This window comes from Lipotes vexillifer, unplaced genomic scaffold, assembly GCF_000442215.2.
Source record: "Lipotes vexillifer unplaced genomic scaffold, Lipotes_vexillifer_v1.1 scaffold382, whole genome shotgun sequence".
Classification (NCBI taxonomy): domain Eukaryota; kingdom Metazoa; phylum Chordata; class Mammalia; order Artiodactyla; family Lipotidae; genus Lipotes; species Lipotes vexillifer.
The window spans coordinates 4,630,792-4,647,390 of record NW_006780611.1 but is presented as its reverse complement, the minus strand read 5'-3'; the positions used below and the strand labels follow the sequence as shown (position 1 = coordinate 4,647,390).

Here is a 16,599-nt window from a genome sequence, read left to right as displayed (position 1 = left end):
CGCCCCCCCAGGGGGGGGGGGGGGGGGGAGGGCGCAGCTCGGGGCGGGGCCGCGTCACCTGCCCCGCCCTCCTCCCGGAAGAGCTCGTCGCTGTCGTTGGCCGAGTGAGACTTCCTCATCTCCGCCGTCCGGCCGCGGGGCGCCTTCCTCCTGAGGGACGGAGAGAAGAAGGCGGGCCGGCGGGCGCGCTCGGGCGTCGGCGGGGTGCTGAACGACGCCGCCCCGCCGCCTCCCGCCTCGGACGACGAGGACGCCCGCCCTGCCGGGGCCCGGCGGGAGCTGGCCGCCAGCGCTGCCCCAGGACGGACCGGGCTGCCCTCCTGCGGGCCTCGGACGCCGGCCAGAGGGTCGCCAGAGCCCAAAGCAAGCCTGGCCGCTGACGCGGCTCCAGCACCCGCCACGGCACCGAACCTTCCCAACCTCCCACAGCGGGAACCGGCATCAGCCCATCTGACAAAGAAGAAACCAGGGCGGGACTGCGACCCTGACGTGCCCGAGGTCACCCAGCAGGATGGTGGCCACGCCGGGTTGCAACCCAGGTCTTCTGCCCCTGAGGCCATGCTCTTCACCCTGATTTCTTCTTTTGGCTACTATGTCCCATCCCCCCTCTCTCCCAGCATCCTTTCATAGACGTGCAGTGGCCAAGCGGTCCACGCCTCCATCTCCTCCTGTCCTCTCTTCCAGCCACACTGCCAGTCACCACCCATTCTCCACACCCACTGAGGGCAGCACTAAGGACAGACAGGCACGTGACAGTGGTCCCTGCCCTCAAGGAGCTCACAGTCTGCTGGGGGCAAGAGACCCAAAAGTGACGACCACAGACCGAATGTTGGTTGTTGAGACAGAAAAACAGAAGCACAGGATACAGGGGAGCACAGAGGCAAAAGGAATCGACAGCCTGGGAAATCAGGAAAGGCTTCCCGGAGGAGATGCCGCTTGAGCTGGGTCTTGAAGGACGAGTAGGAGTTCGCTAGGTGAAGAAGGGGGGGAAGGGCGTTCCAGGCAGAGGGAACGTGGCCCATCTCCTCCCTCCTCCCCATGCAAACAAGAATCTGAGGAACAAGACGAGCTGGGACTGAGACTTCGGGAGCCCCCTCAGCCTCCTCGTCACGGCTCCGACATCCACCAGAGTCCCGGCGGCCGCTGGGCTCCAGACGGTCCTCCCACAAGCCAGGGAAGGTTTTTAAAAGATAAAAAACAAACACCAGAAACCACGATACACACAGAGTCTGCATTTGTCATGCGCTGGTTACAAACGACCCCTCTGGAAAAGGCAGGGGACAAGCGACAGTGAGCACAGGGGTGGAGAGGGCCCGTGCAGTCCTGGGAGGTCGGGGCCTGCCACTGACAGCTGCGTGACCCTGGCAAGCCCCTCCCCTTGACCCCAGGCCTCCCTGCTGCTATGGGCCAGGGACTTTCCCAGGCACCGTCTCCTTCACCCCCGCAGCTGCCCTGAGCAAGAAAGATCATCACCCCCATTTGACAGATGGAAAATCAAGGCCCGGGCAGGTCTAGTAACCCATCTGTGGTCACTCAGCAAACAAGTGGCTGGAACGGGCACCCAGGTTTGTCCAGCCCAAGCCCAGGCCACGTCTTCACAAGGGGTTTCACATGCACATTCGTCAGGGCCTCAGTGGGCAATTTAGGACCAAGGAGAAGAATAAGCCTCCTTATCTCAACTGTAAACCACCTCCGTTCCCAAGACAACAGAGGCCCCTGCCTGGAATTCTCACCCGTCATCACAAAAAAGAGCATTTACTGTTTCTGTTCTGCTTATAAAACACATTCATTGCAGAAACTTCAAAGCAAAAAAAAGACATACAAAGAAGGAAAACCGCCATCTGACTACCTGGAGATGTGCAAGGTGAACGTAATTTTACAGAATTAAAAGTGTTTCACGTATGCGCTCCCCCGTCTCGGGCGCGCCAGCAGTGATGCGTGACTTACACGCTCAGGAGCCATTTTCCCAGGCAGACCAGCCGCCGTCCCCACAGTGGCTGTGACCTGAGGGCCCCTTCTGATGTTCAGCGGCTCCTCTGAGCCCCCAGCACCTCGGGAGGCAGGTGTTTTCACCCCGTTTCTGGATGAGCAAACTGAGGCTCAGGAGAAGAGACCTGTCCCAGTTCACGCAAGCAGCAGCACCTGGATTCCAGCCCCCCAGCAGCCCCTCTCCTGGAGGTGCCCCCAGTGCCCTGTCTTCGTCCAAGACGCCCAGCTCCAAGCTGCCCCCTCTGAAGACCCAACTGGGGCAAAGCAGCCAGGGGGCTGGAGACTTTCCCCTGACTGAGCCCTGGGGCCCCCTGGAGGCTCTGCGAATAAAGCTGCCACTGACCTCAGCTTCCCACCCCTGGGGAAGGACAGTGGCCTAGAAAGAGCAGGGCTCAAAGGCTCAGTGCTGTCACACGAGAGCCATGTGACCTGGGACGGGGCAAGTAAATCAGGCAAGCCTGGGTCCCCAGGCCTGCAGACACGAAAGCTCAGGCCCACCCACGGGCTGCTGGTGGCCTCCCAGCAGTTCAGGTGCACAACACCTTGTAAACAAGTGGCCCGGGCAGAGAGAAGAGCTGGGCGGCCCCAGGGCCTCTGCGCTCTCCAGCTGATGCTGCTGGGGCAGGAGGGGAGGCTGGCTCCTCCTCACCCCTGGCTCACCCTCCGGGCAGGCCGGTCACGTGCCCACACTCGCCCAGCAGGTCCACTGAGGCAGGCGCCAGGACCCTGGAGACTGAGCCCTGCCGCAGCAGCAGCTCAGGGCCCAGGCGCTAACCTGCTGTGCGACCCTGGGCAAGTCACTTGCCCTCTCTGAACCTCGGCCTCCTCCCCAGAAGGCTGGGGACGATGACACCTACCTCACCAGGGGCTGTAAGGATCAGGGAGACGGTGGGAAGCAGATCTGAGGGACGAGAGGCCCCTCCCCGAGCTGCACAGCCCTTACCCGCTCGTGCATGGGCGAAGCCGGGCTGGAGTCCTCTTCAGTCCCGCAAGGGGACGTGTCACCAGTGGACACACGGCTGACCGCCATCTCAGCGTGGCCCTTGCCCTGTGGCCCCTTCATGCGCACAAACTCCATGTTGTTGTACTTGTAGAAACCAAAGGACATCTTCTGTGCCATGCGGGCAGCCACACTCACCTGCGGGCGGGTGGGCGTGGGCCTGAGTCAGGCAGGTAGGGGTGCCGCTCCCTGGGGGCATGCGCAGCCCACCTCCAGGGGGACCGAGCCCGGCTGACCTGGGTTCACCCACAAGGCAGGGCGGTGCCGGGGTGCTAGGGATCCCTGGCTGATGCCCCTCTCAGCCCGATGACCATGCCCCACGCAGGGCCAGCACAGGCCGGGAAGAGAGCCCCAGCCCAGTGGGACCTGAGACCACCTCCCCTGTCCCTTCCTCCCAGGCTCCAGAGAGAGGACGTCCTCGGGACAGTGCTCAGCTGCGGGAGAGCGGCCCGCCCACCTGGACTCCTCTCCCCTCAGTTCAGTCTAGCAGGGGCCAATCCCATGAGCGCCTTCCCTCGGGGGCCGGAGTGGGCCGGAGTGGGCCGAGACATGCTGTAGAGAGCACAACACAACCGCCTAAAGGGGCTCCGGGGGGCTGCGGGCGCTCCGAGGAGGGGCAGGTACAGCTCCGAGCCGGGCGAGGGCAGAAGGGGGCCTGGGGAGCGCCCGCCCCTGGGCCCTGCACCCGCCCTGCACTCACGCGGTTGTCGTACACCTTCTTGAGCGCCTCGTAGCGGATGGAACCCTGAAAGATGACCCCTTGGAACGTGTTGGATTTGTCACTGGCCACCAGCTCCACACAGACCATCTCTCCTTCGCCCACGGTCATGTCGCTGAACACCTGGGGTGGGGCACGAGGCGGAGAAGGGTTCATCACCTGCCAGCTGCCATCACCCAGCCGCAGCCCGGCTCCCGGCCCAGCACCCTCTCACTGGCCTAGGGCGGACTGCTCAGGAACTCCCACTTTGCAGGTGGGAACGCCGAGCCACAGATGTCAGGGTATTTGCTCAAGGCCCCCCGCGGCTCCACCAAGACCAGCACAGGAAGGCGGACAGGCTACCGCGGGGCGGGGGCAGCGTCTACAAGGGGGTGGGGTCGATAACAGTGACTCTGGGACCGGAAGAGGACGCACCCGCCCTGGCCACCAGAAGGACACTGCCCCCATCTCTCTTCCTCACGCCAGGGAGTTAAACGGTCCACGGGGACCGTCTGGCCCGCTTTCTAGGATCTCCACCCTGGCTGTGGGCGCTCGGCCCACCCGCCCCGAGCTTCACGGCTCGCGTGCAGGCACCAGCTCGGGCGCCCGACGGACGGACCGCCCGACCACCGGGGTGGCCTGCGGGGGACTCCGCACCCCGCCCCTGCTCGAGTCACCGCTCCCGGGGGCCGGTGTACAGGCCGAGCTCTGAGGTCATCAAGACTGAGGTTCAAATCTCAGCTCTGCCACGGACGAGCTGTGTGAGCCTGAGATGCCGCAACACACCAATCCAATCGAGAAGAGCCCAACACAGGCCCCCTTCTTCCTGAGTCCCCCCAGGGCCCCGACCCACTCCAGTGAGTACCGGCACCGCTGACAGGGCCTCGACAGGGGAGGGTGGCTGGACAGGAGCTGGCAGGGTCGCAAGTGGGACGCAGCTGGGTTCCTGGCACCCCACATTTCCCAGTCGAGTCACCTGCCTTGGGCCCCAGTTTTCCCAACCTTAAAATAGACGCTTGGTCCACATGACTTCTAGAGCCCCAGCCATCTTGGACGTCCTAGGATCCCAAGGTGTGGAGGTCCTGATTCAGAGTTAAGGGCCGTAACAATGATTCCTCCTGCCTGGGAAGCACTCTCTGTAGGCGTTTACGGTGCATTTTCCCATCATTCACGAGCTCTTTGATCTTTCAACTCTGATGCCCATTTTACAGATGAGAAAACCGAAGCTCTGAGCCAGGTGAACTCACTTGCCCCGAGTCAAACAGCAGGAAGAGCGCGACCCCAGCCCAGTGCCCACCGCCTTTCTGAAGGCGTGTGAGGCCTGAGGGAAAAGCGTCTCGTATTCCCTCGTATTCCCTGATGAGGGGGAACTAGAGGGAGACAGAGCCCACCTCCTCGAAGCTGTCGATCATGAAGAAGATGTTGGGGTAGCTGATCTTGGATTCTTCCCCTTTGCTGTCCATGGGATGTTTACTGGGGGATGCGAACACTTGCTGAAAGAAAGGAGATGCGAAGGGACTGAGTGTGGCCCCGGCCCTGCACCCAGACCAGGAGCCACTCAGTGGGCTGGAGTGTGCTGCCCAAGGCACAGGTCACCGCGGTCACACCGCCCAGAGCCAGGCCACGCTCAAGGTTGCCACTCGGGAGGAAGCCGTCTGGGATGACTGGTTTAGCGCTCCCGAGCAGGACATAGGCCCCCGGGGGCTGAATGGACTTCTGGAGCCAGATGCTCACCTCGGGGCACGGAAGGCAGCAGGAGGACTTGCCTCCCAAGTAAACATGGGGCGGCCAGAGGGCTCACCTGGGATTTCTTCTTATGCACGTGGATGTCCCCGCCATCAGCTCGTGTGCACACAGCACACGTCACCATGTAGTCCAGCTGGAAGAGAGCGCAGGGCGGGGCTGTGGAGGGCTCTGCTGTCCCTCGGGGCCTTCCGGCAGCCGCCCTCCTGGAGCCCTGCCCCACGGCACCCCTGTACCTCCTGCAGGATGAGGTTCAGGCAGACGCTTTCCTCCCAGTCGATGTCAGGGTCTCCGAGGCCCGGCAGCTTCTTGGAGTCCCGCCGGTACACCTCCACCTCCACCTCGGGCTCGGCCTCAGGCAGCTGCGGGGCCCATGGCAGAAGTGAGTCCCAGCCCCTCGGGGGCGCCTTCTCCCTCACCACTGCACCCTAGCTACGCGACCCAGAGTTCACCGAGAACTCAGCCTCCAAGGCTGCCCCTCAGGCCCTGCAGTGGGTAGGCGGGTCCCAGCATCCCGTGCCGCGCACGCTGCTCTCCTCACCTCGCCCACAGGCGGCCCGTCCACCCATCCACCCTCCACCACTGGCCTAGTGCAGGCAGGCCTGGGGTTGCTATGGTGACCGGGTACCGCTAGGCTGCAGGGCGAGGAGGGGGCCGGAGGCAGCCCGGGCTTGCCGCAGAGAACCCGCAGCGCGCAGGCGCTGCAGTAGGGCCCGCAGCACGCCTGCCAGGGGCTTGCCTTTCTGTTCTTTTGAGCAGTGCGGGCAGAGAAGCTGCCTGGGAGCGGCTGTGTGGTCTCCCCCCCCCCCCCCCCCGCCCACCTCGCACCCCAAGGCCTGCGGGACCTCCCCACATCGCTGCCCGCCGGCTGCCTTCCAAACACTACCGGCAGATGTGACACGGCCCAGCCCAGCAGGGCGCCGTCGTATGTGTGCCTGACACGCCCCTCCCGCTCTGCGTGTGCCGGTCCCTCCACACGAATGTCCTCAGTCCACTGCCGTCCCCTCTCTCTGTCCTACAACATTCGGGCCAGATGTCACCTCCTCCTCTTTGTGGGTCCCCAGACACCCGCACTCTTCCCACCATCACAGCACCGACAGCTCCACGTGCCACTGGCCACACTATCTGTCCGTCCCAACAGACTGCGGGCTCCCCGAGGACCGGGCCAAGTCTGAGTCATTTTGTGCTCCCAGTGCTGGGAGAGAGGCATCTGTACAGAGCTCACGGCAGGTGTTCGATGGAACATTCCAGTACGTGAACAGCTAGACTGCCACAGGCTCCCATGGACTCAGGCTACCCACCCCGACCTCAACACCCCCCAACCTTCAGGAGAGCTCGCACGTGGCCCCGGGCCTCCTGCTTCAAACTCCTCAGTCCTGAGTCCAGGGTTCTTTCCCCGCGAGAAAGAGACCATCGTCTGCCCATTCCTTTCGCCTCCCTGCCCGGCCACTCTGGGAACACGCAGACCTGACCTCTCCCTGTTCCCGCCTGCCCGCCTGGAGAATTCAAGGCCAAGTCAGGCTAAGAAAACCCTCCCTGACTAGAGCCGGGGCCTCTCCAGGCACCGAAATCCAAGGCACAGACTGAGATGTGCCCAGTCCTTACTGGAGCCTCTGGTCTCCCTGCCTTTGAGAAAACACCAAGATTCTGCAAAAAAAAAAAACAAACAAAAAAAACACAAAAAAACCCATCATCTGCATTCCGAACCCCAGCAGATGCCAACAGGCCGGAGAGGTGGCGGACAGAAGTCGGAGCCCACAGCCCTGCTGCCTCCCGGCTGTTTGCCCTCAGGCGGATGCTCCCTGGCTCCAGTCTCCTCGCTGGCGAACCGTGGAGGGAGCAGTGCCTGCACCCCCGGAGCTGTGCCGAGGACAGAGGAGAGCGTGCCCATCACGGGAGTCGCCGGCTCCGAGGCTCCCAAGACTCTCACCACCCTCTGCCAGGGGACTCGTGTGGTCACATCGCCCAAACCTCTGGCCCCCAGGTGTGTGCGATGGGACGGCCTTAACCCGGCCCCCTTTTCCAGGAGAGGCTGAGCCCTAGAGAGGGGCTGGCTGGACTAGGTTACAAGGCCAGTCGGGGGAGATGATGCTGGACCAGAAGGGCGGGTGTGGTGACCGGGGACCTTGGGCCAGGCTCCCGAAGGCGCTCAGCTCAGGACCTCTCCACCCATACCTGCCCCCAAATTCCACCCCTCCATCCCTCCCAGGGCTCCCCCTGCCCACACTGAGTGTGGCTCGGGTCCCACCCAGCACCAAGGCCGTGCAGGCGAGGCCTGTGCCACAGCCTCTGGTCACCAGATCCAATGGCCCGTCCCCGTCTCGTCCTGCATCCCCACGCCCGCCCACTTCTGGAGCCCTCCACCTCTCCAGCCAGTCGCTCAAGGTCTCCAGCTGGTCCCTCCCATGTCAGGCTGGCCCAGGGCTCTGTCCTAGGCCTCTTTGTTACTCCCCCGAGGCTCCCTCCTCTTCCCATGCCATCTTGGTGCCCATGGTCCCAAATCTGTAGCTCCTCCCTGACCTCTCTGCTCAGTTTCAGACAGGAAACCCACTGCCTGGAAGACACTGCCATCTGGATGTCCCACGGGCACCTGCGACTCAACCCGTCCAACCCCTGCCCTCCTCCTGTGTCCCCTCCAGATGCACCCTGGGCCGAAGCCAGAGACCTGGCTGCCAGGCCGAGTCTTTCCTCCGCCCCACATTCAGTCACCTGAAGCCCTGCTAGTTAAACCCACTTCCTGGGCCTTCCTCGGAGCTGACCCCTGCCCCACACCCCTCCCTCCGCCCGGCTCGCCCTTCCCCCACCTATGCCCGAGAGCCTGCCACACGGAACTCTGACCATGTCCCCTTCCTCGGTTTATCAGGCTCAGTGGTTTCCCAGGGCTCTGGGGATAAAACCCAAATTCCTGGGCATGACCCTCGGTGCCCACGTGATCTGGCCCCGCCCACCTGACGTGCCAGGTTCCACCTTTCTACACCCAGCCACACAGACCACCGGCAACCACCTGCACGCACGGGGCTGCTACGTGCTCAGGCCCACAGCTTGGCCATCGGCCCCTCTGCTGCGGAGCACCTTTTCCTTCCCTTCAAGACTCACCTCACCCAGGTGGCCTCTGCTGACCACTCCCCTCCCTTCTGGTCACTACAGTTGCCACACTGTGTTAGCGCCACGCGATGCACTTCAGGGTCCCAGTGCCCACTGGCCCCAGTGACAACGTGGCCACACAGCGAGCTGCTGCAGACACCAGATGGACACCAGAGGACCCTGGCCCACCCCTGGGCCTTCCTGCATGACACGCAGCCCGGCCAGACCAGCCATACGGCCGCCAGCATTGCAAGCCACCGTGCCTCCTTTGCAGCGGGCACCAGGCCTGTCCATCTGCAGAAAACCCATCACGCATCAGGCTCAAAGAGCAGGCACACGGCAGAGGGAGGCACAAGCCCCAGGTAACGAGCCCCGGCCCGGGGCTGCAGGCCCTGCAGTGGGCACACTGTAAAGACCTGCCTCCACAGCCCTCCCGTTTCCATGTATTTAAAGGGAAGCAATGTGTTTCCATGTGTGGCATACAGGTTGCTTAAACATTTTACAAAATACTAAATAAAGCTTCTGAAAAACATGCAAAGTCTGTTCGATCAACTGCTCTACACAAACTTAGCGGATGAAACACCTGAGACGACTCATTCCACCTGTGAGCCCTCGGCTTCCTCTTCTGTGAAGCGGGGACAATAACCCCTGCCCTGCTGAGTCGCTGGGAAGACACAACGAGATCGGGAGGCAGAGAGCTCAGCACCGTGTCGGGTGCGTGGTGAGGGCTCAGGGACTGGTAGGCACCAGCATTATCACCAAGCCGGCTCAACTGCCCGCGGCCAGGGAGGACCCCACATGCTGGGGTCAAAATCTTTGCTCCCCCATTTATTTACTAATTATGAGATGCTGGCCAAATCACCCAGCCTCTGTCCGTGTTTCCTCCAAGGGTCACGGTGAAGATGAATAATGATGTCTATCTACACAAGCCCAGCGCATCCCGCCATCGGACACGTATGTGGCCATCCCCGCACAGTTCCTGAAGCCTGGCAGGTGCTAAATGAACACCATGTTCCCCTCTCGACTCGCACAAGGACTGCAGGGAAGCCCCTCTCTCACACCAAGAGCAGACCTCCAGGGAGGCTTGGCTGGGCCCCGAGGGGCCACTCACCTTCCGCCCGTCGACGGCGCCCTCGCTGCCCACGTACGCCAGCTTCCGGCGCACATAGAAGAGCATGTCGTCCTGCCGCGGGGCCCACTTCTCCATGAAGTAGGTAGAGAACATCCAAGTCCAGAAGACGATGCGGTCATCCTTGAAGCACCCTGCACAGGGAGGCCAGAGAGGAGTGAGGAAGGATGGGTCAACCTGGCCCCAGCCCCGTGGCCGGGCCCGGGCCCTGTCCCCCACCCCGCCCCCGACCTGCGTTTCTGGTCAGAAAGCGGCCAGGACTCTGTGATGTTCAGAGCCCCCTTTTCCCTCACACCCCACCATGGGGCACCCAAAGAGGCTCAAGGCCACGAGACCCCCCCCAAGGCACAAGTGGACTCCAGCCTGTGGATGAATCAGCAGCTTCAGTGGGGAAGGAAAGACGGAATCAGAGGGAACGTCATGGGCAGGCTGTCTGGCTGGGAGCCGGAAGGGCTTAGGAGGGGAGATCTGTCAGGCAGGCACCTCCCTCCCCCCATCCCCACCCCAGGCTGCAGCAGCTCCCACGGAGAATCCGACTTAAAGGAACAGCTGCCCCTTTGCCAACCACTCTCAGCTGCAGGCAGGAAGCAGGGAGGACATCCACCCTACCCTCACCCTGGCGCCACGGAGCCTTTCGGCATGCCAGACTGACTGACTCTTCTTTTTATTACAAACAGGATTTCTTTATGATAAATCTTTATGGTACTTTTTCCCACACAAGGAGAAAAAGCCCACAGGCTCTGGTAGGAAGGACTGAGTTTCCACTCCAGCTCTGCACTTGCCACGTGACAGCGGGCAAGCATCGCAGCCTCTCTGACCCACAGGTTTCTGGGGGTCAACACAGACTGAGACCATGGGCGTGGAGAGCCCGCGCCTGGCACAGAGTGGGACCCACAAAGGCGGGTGTCTAGACAGATCCGACAAAATTCCAAGATATGCTGCAGAGCTGTTTCTTAGAAACCCAAGATATTAAATTGCTCCTGGTTTCTTTCTCTTCTCCAGAAACTACTTTACCACCGTGACTGAGCCCTTGCACTTGGGTGCTGGAGGGACCTGACCTAACCCAACCTTGGAGGCGGGAACCTGGGGGCCGCTGATGCGGGGCTCTCCCTTGTCCTCACAGGCGGTACAGGGACTGGCCAGGCCCCCTGACTTGCAGCCCATGCCCCCTCCTCCGGGGAGTCAGCCATCAGGCTCTGGAAGACTGAGCCGCAGGCAGAAAACCCCAGCCTTTGCTTACGTCACCCTGACCAGAGACCCAGGCTCCACACCAGCTCCTGCCCTCTGCCCTCTGCAGGGCTGCCACGGGCAGTCTGCAGCCCACCCACTCCCACAGCCTGCCTGGCTCCCATGCGAGGGAAACAGAAGGGGCCTCATCAGTCAGGCGTCCAGGTCAGCGAGCCTGATTAAGACAAAGGCCACCCGTCAGCCTTGGCGGCAAAGGCTGGAAGAGGCCGCAGGACTGACAGCCGCATCCCCAAGCTGGCAGGCACCAGGTGGAATGTCACCGCTGTCCGCATCATTCTGCATCACCGCCCGGACATTCCTGCCACACCTTTACGACAGGCAACGCCCGGTCCATGCCCCTACAGATCCCTACAAAATTAAGCAAAGGGGCCGTGTTATTCCAAACAAAACAGGAACTCTCCCGTGACTCTGTTTACTCTCAGCTCCCTCAGCCCAAAGCCCAGCAGAAGGCCTATCAGGCGAAATGCTCAAAGACTGCCCATGCCGACTGCTTCCCGGTCCCGCGGGGGATACAGAAGTGACAAGCAGTGGGTCAGGTCTCCAACCCCCACCACCTGCCACAGTGAGGTGCAAGTTCACCGTCAGCGCCGCTCAGGGTCAAGCGCTGCCCCCCTCGGGCGGCATCTCCTTTTATTCTGCAAGCAGAAGGAGCCCGGTGGTACCTCGGGCACCCAGACGGCTACGATTTGTTACACAGTTGCCATGTTGAGTGAGCGCCAGGTAGAGCTATGCAGATCATCTCACTAGACTCTGCCTGCATTCTGTTATGACTACTGCCCCGTTTCACAGACGCAGCTGACTCTCAAGAGGTTAAAAAGGAGGCCAAGATCACAGAGTTAGAAACCACCAAGTCCTCAGACCTGTCAGACCCCCGTGTTGACATTCTTGGAAAATGCTGGACCCAGATAATGAATGCAAAGCGCTTAGCAGGCAGCTGGCAACCCCGGGAGCGCGATGAGGGAGGGGTTCTGGGGTTGGGGGAGGATGCAGGGTTTGCATGCGGGAGCGGAGTGCTGGAGGTGGCACAAAGTACATGCCACTGTATTCTCTAGGATACCACGTGCCACCAGGCCTGGCCCAGCGGGGGCCACACGAGGGGTCCCACGTCCCTGCTTTAAATGCTGAAAAATCACTTTCTCCACAGCTCATCCGGCCCGGTTAGTGAGGGAGTCTGCAGGTCCCGAGAGTCTGAAGCAGACTGCCTGCCAGTATTTCCTCCTAACACGAAGGCTCAGCTCACACAGGTCACCCCGGGCCAGCTGCCGGCCCCCCCCACGATGGGCCACTCCCAAACAACCTCTCAGAGGGGACCAGCCCACCCCCCGTACGCTTCCAGCCCACGTGGCCATCAGAAAGTCCCCCTCACTGCCAGCCCCCCACCCGGGCTGGTGCCATCACCCCTAGAATGCACTGGTTGCCCCTTCCACTCCCATCTGACAGTCTGCCCTCCACACCACAGCCACAGGATCTTTATTTAAAGATCGTTCCCTGCCCCCCCTTAGAACCTTCCCAGGGAATTCGGAATAAAAGCCAAAGTTCTGCGAAAGCTCTCCATGACAGCCCCTCCCCACGCTGCTCACCAGCCCTGCTGGCCTCCTCCCCCTCCGATTCTCTGCCCCAGTGCCTTTGCACAGGCGTCTCCTTCCTGTCATTCCAGCTGCAGCTTAGCCGACTCTCACCTCTTCAAAGAGCCTCTCTGGACACCACATTAAATGTGGCCCGAGGGGCTTCCCTGTCACAGCACCTTGTTTCACTGCCATCATCACCACTGGTGTTTCATATTGGTTTGCTGTCTGTCCCCCACTGCATGAAAGCAGCTCAGGAGGAGGGACTTGTGTGGATGACCATCAGATTTCAGTGCCCAGAGCAGAGCCAGGCACACAGCAGGCACTCAATAAATGCTGTGTGAATAAATGGGTTGTCCCAAGTTAACAGGAAGCAGGTTCAGTGAGGTGGGTGACTTGCCCAGGTGACCACAGCAGGGACGTGGCCCAGCCACTGTCCACCTGAGGCCTGGGTGCCGCACGCAGGACACAGGTCGTGGACTTCCCACTTTATTTCAGTCGCAAGGGCCCTGGCTTAGAAAGATCTTCCGAAGACGCCCCAAACACCACACGACACAAGGGCTGCAGCTCCCTCACTTAGCTCGCCCAGGGCTCAAAGCAATGCCTCCACAGGCAGGTGGGCCTGTCACGTGTGCTAAGAAGACCCCTGGGCGTACAGACAGGGCCCACCCCGACCCTGCCTTTCTGAGCACCTGCAGCCCCTGAGCGCCCGGCAGGTGCGGGTTGGGAGACCCAACGCCAACACGCTCCGAAAGGAACAGGGGGGCTAGACGTTCGCTGTCAGCTGTGGACACCACACGGTCCACGGTTAGCATTAGCATGACTACTCCAGCACCAAGGACAAACTCAGAGGAGGAAACTCTGCTCTCTCACGGAGACCCCACGCACCTGCCTCTCTCACCCATGAGGTGGGCAGAGGCCTGCTAGAACCATCGCCAGGACCAGCCGTGGGCACCACACCCAGAGACGCTGGCGGAACAGACATGCAGACCACGGCCACACCCAGGACACCCAGTTTAAAGCCAGAAGAGAAATCGCAAAGGTCAAGAGCTGCCCCCGACCCCGAGCACTCAAAATTCCCCTTATGCCCAAGAGAAGCACGGCTGAAATCAAAAGGAACATGAAAACCAGGGGAGGGAAATTCACAATAAATAACTAATGTCCATGTAATAAAGAATTCACGGGGCTTCCCCGGTGGCACAGTGGTTAAGAATCCACCTGCCAATGCAGGGAACACGGGTTTGAGCCCTGGTCCGGGAAGATCCCACATGCTGCAGAGCGGCTAAGCCCACGCGCCACAACTACTGAGCCCGCGTCTCACAACTATTGAAGCCCACGTGCCTAGAGCCTGTGCTCTGCAACAAGAAAGCCACCGCAATGAGAAGCCCACACACCACAAGGAAGAGTAGCCCCCGCTCGCTGCTACGAGAGAAAGCCTGCACGCAGCAACGAAGACACAACGCAGCCAAAAACAATAAATAAATGAATAAATAATTTTAAAAAAAAGAAGAGTGCAAAAAGAAAAAAAAAAAAATACCACTTAGGAAAACTGGCAGATTCGACAAAGTTAAACACATATTTACCAGTGATTCAGCCATTCCCAGGTACTTGCCCAAGAGAAATGAAGCATGTGTCTGGCACAGACACTGGTATACAAGTGTTCACAGGCACTTTGTTCCCAGTAAACCCAAACTGGAAACCAGGAGAAGGTACACGTGAAACACGATGTAGCCACTCAGTGTTACTGGCAAAAAGAACAAACTACTGATCCACACTGCACTAAGGATAAATCTCAAAATCATCATGCTGAGTGAAAGAAGTCAGGCATAGAAAAAGCTACACGTGAAAGAGGCCATGTTTATGTGACGCCTCAGAAAAGGTAAAACTAGTGACAGAAAGCAGACTGGTAGTTGCCCCAAAATGTTCTGTTTCTGGTGGTGCTTTCACAACCGTCAAAACTCATCCAATTACTTACTTTACACGGACACAGTTTATTTTACATAAATTATACTCCAGTAAAGTTGATAAAAAGTTATGACAGCCAGAGCTGGCAAGAGTACATTGAACTGGGAACTCTCATATATGGCTAGAGAACAAAAATCACTATATCCTTTGTGAAAAGCAAATGAGCATTTTCCTGCCTCTATGAATCTATCTTATGGAAAAGAAAAAATAGGAGTAAAGTAAATAAATGTCTTATGCACAAAGACATTCCCTCTGTATTAATGAGAGCAAATAATATAACAACAATAATCACAATAATAAGGAAGGAGAAAAAGAAAATAATATTCTGTAATTATTGACATTTAATCTAGGTAAATTATGCTGTATGTACTAAACCTAATCTCCGTCAATCTTTTAAAAGGATGCCTATGAAGACAAGTAGGTACATGGAAATGCGTGTAATACAACGTTTGGTGAAAGAGCGGAAGCTCAGGATGTACACACACTGACCACAACTACATACGTCACACACCCGAAAGGCGGGAGCTGCTCTACCTCACAGGAAATATGTTTTCTTTTTTCTTTTTTTTTTTACTTTTAATATTTTTAATAGTAAGATGATACCACTTTTCCCCATGAATATATGACTTTTGATGAATGTCATAAGGCTCATTAAAGTGAGAGGAGGGGGACCGAGAAGGGACTCCCCATCTTCAGAGGCAGGAGAGGAGGGTAGGATAGGAGACAGTCCAAGTCCAAAAGCTAGGAAGGGTCAAGGTCAGGGAGAGAGTTCAGACTCATGGAAGCACAGTACAGTGTGCGGATCTACAGCCAAACATATCTGAGTTCAGGCCCTGACTCCCCTCCCCCTGCAACCAGGTGGCCACTGCACCCCTCTGGGTCCCAGGAACTCCACCTGTCAGAGGGCTCTAACCTGCCGCCCTCCCAGAACCAACAGTGAGGACGGGGGGCGGGGGGGGAGGCCAATACCAAAGTCCTTTGCAAGCCGTAAAGTTCTGTCCACAGGTACATTCGTGGGGACCCTCTGCACTGCTGCTTTGTGTGTCTCTGTCGGCAGTGTGGCTCGCTCAGATGAGGTCATGGATCCCAAATCTGCCAGTGTCCCTAAACTATGTGGTGCAGTAACTGTGTGAACAGACACATGAGGGGTAATTGGACCCTTGTGTGGCCTGTGAAATCAGTAGCAGGTTTTCCCAAGACCTGTCCAGCAAGAAATCCCCTGGGTCATACACCCTGGGAGCCGCCAGTCCAACAGAGAGCTCCCTAATCTCCAAGACTCTCTCCGTCCCTGTCTCCCTGCCATCTGGCCACAGGGGCAGCAAGTTTCCGGACCCCTGAATCCAGTGGATGACAGACTTATGGGAGAGATGCAGCCCCAGATGCTGAGCCACTCACTGGGGCAGCACCATGGACAATTCCATGCCCCCCAGGCTGCTCCTTGCTGGGCTGTGGTCCTTACAATCTGTTCTCGTAATCCATGGTAGTTATGTTCTATAAAGTAGCCACAGACACTGACTTAGCAAATACGGAACCACTGCCCCTAGGGAAATACAGGGTTGAGTTCCTGCGAGCCTCTGGTTACATTTTCGTCGACCGATCAATACGTATAACCTTGTTTTACGTGTGTATATAGTTGGGTCATTAACATTGAACTCCAGGACACCAGCACTACAACTTGTGCCTGAACGAAGCTTATCTAACATGTATATTCTCCATAAGGCCCATCACAGCCTTCTCTTGCTTGAGACTACACAGCACTTCAGCTTCACGCTTGGGGCCACTTTAAACAGCAAAATCACCACCTAAAAGCACAAAAATGCAAATACATGGCACTAAATAGACCACAAAAATGATGAGTTGAAACAAGGAGGCGTGGTGTCACCTTGCTCAACCTCAGCTGGGACCGTGCACCTACCTCGGGTGACTCAGAGTTTCCCACCACTCTGCACACGTCTGCGATTAACCACAAAAGCACCAAAGGTACTGATGACTTCGGGGTTATGGATAAATTTCTGTTGAGTAGGTAAATCTGTAATACAGAATCCATGAATAATGAGGATGGGCTGTATGAGAAAAACTGGTATCTGTCAGCTCCAAATGGGACTACGGGGATCCAGCCGCCTCCCCTGCCTGCAGTGAGTGACCTGCTTTCACAAGTTACCAGCTTTGAACTTCAGAA

General features: G+C 58.8%; 1 protein-coding gene across 1 annotated transcript in view; it reads right to left on the bottom strand.

The window, feature by feature from the left end:
• Positions 1–16,599, bottom strand: part of KIAA0930 (KIAA0930 ortholog) — a 39,359-nt gene that overhangs the window by 1,640 nt on the left and 21,120 nt on the right. Inside the window, exons 2-9 of the mRNA XM_007453920.1 lie at positions 9,625–9,776; positions 7,981–7,983; positions 5,666–5,782; positions 5,488–5,565; positions 5,078–5,179; positions 3,690–3,830; positions 2,929–3,127; positions 59–217 (exon numbers count right to left, since the gene is read on the bottom strand). Of these exons, the coding sequence (XP_007453982.1) occupies positions 59–217; positions 2,929–3,127; positions 3,690–3,830; positions 5,078–5,179; positions 5,488–5,565; positions 5,666–5,782; positions 7,981–7,983; positions 9,625–9,776 (951 nt within the window). The remainder of the gene's footprint in view (positions 1–58; positions 218–2,928; positions 3,128–3,689; positions 3,831–5,077; positions 5,180–5,487; positions 5,566–5,665; positions 5,783–7,980; positions 7,984–9,624; positions 9,777–16,599) is intronic.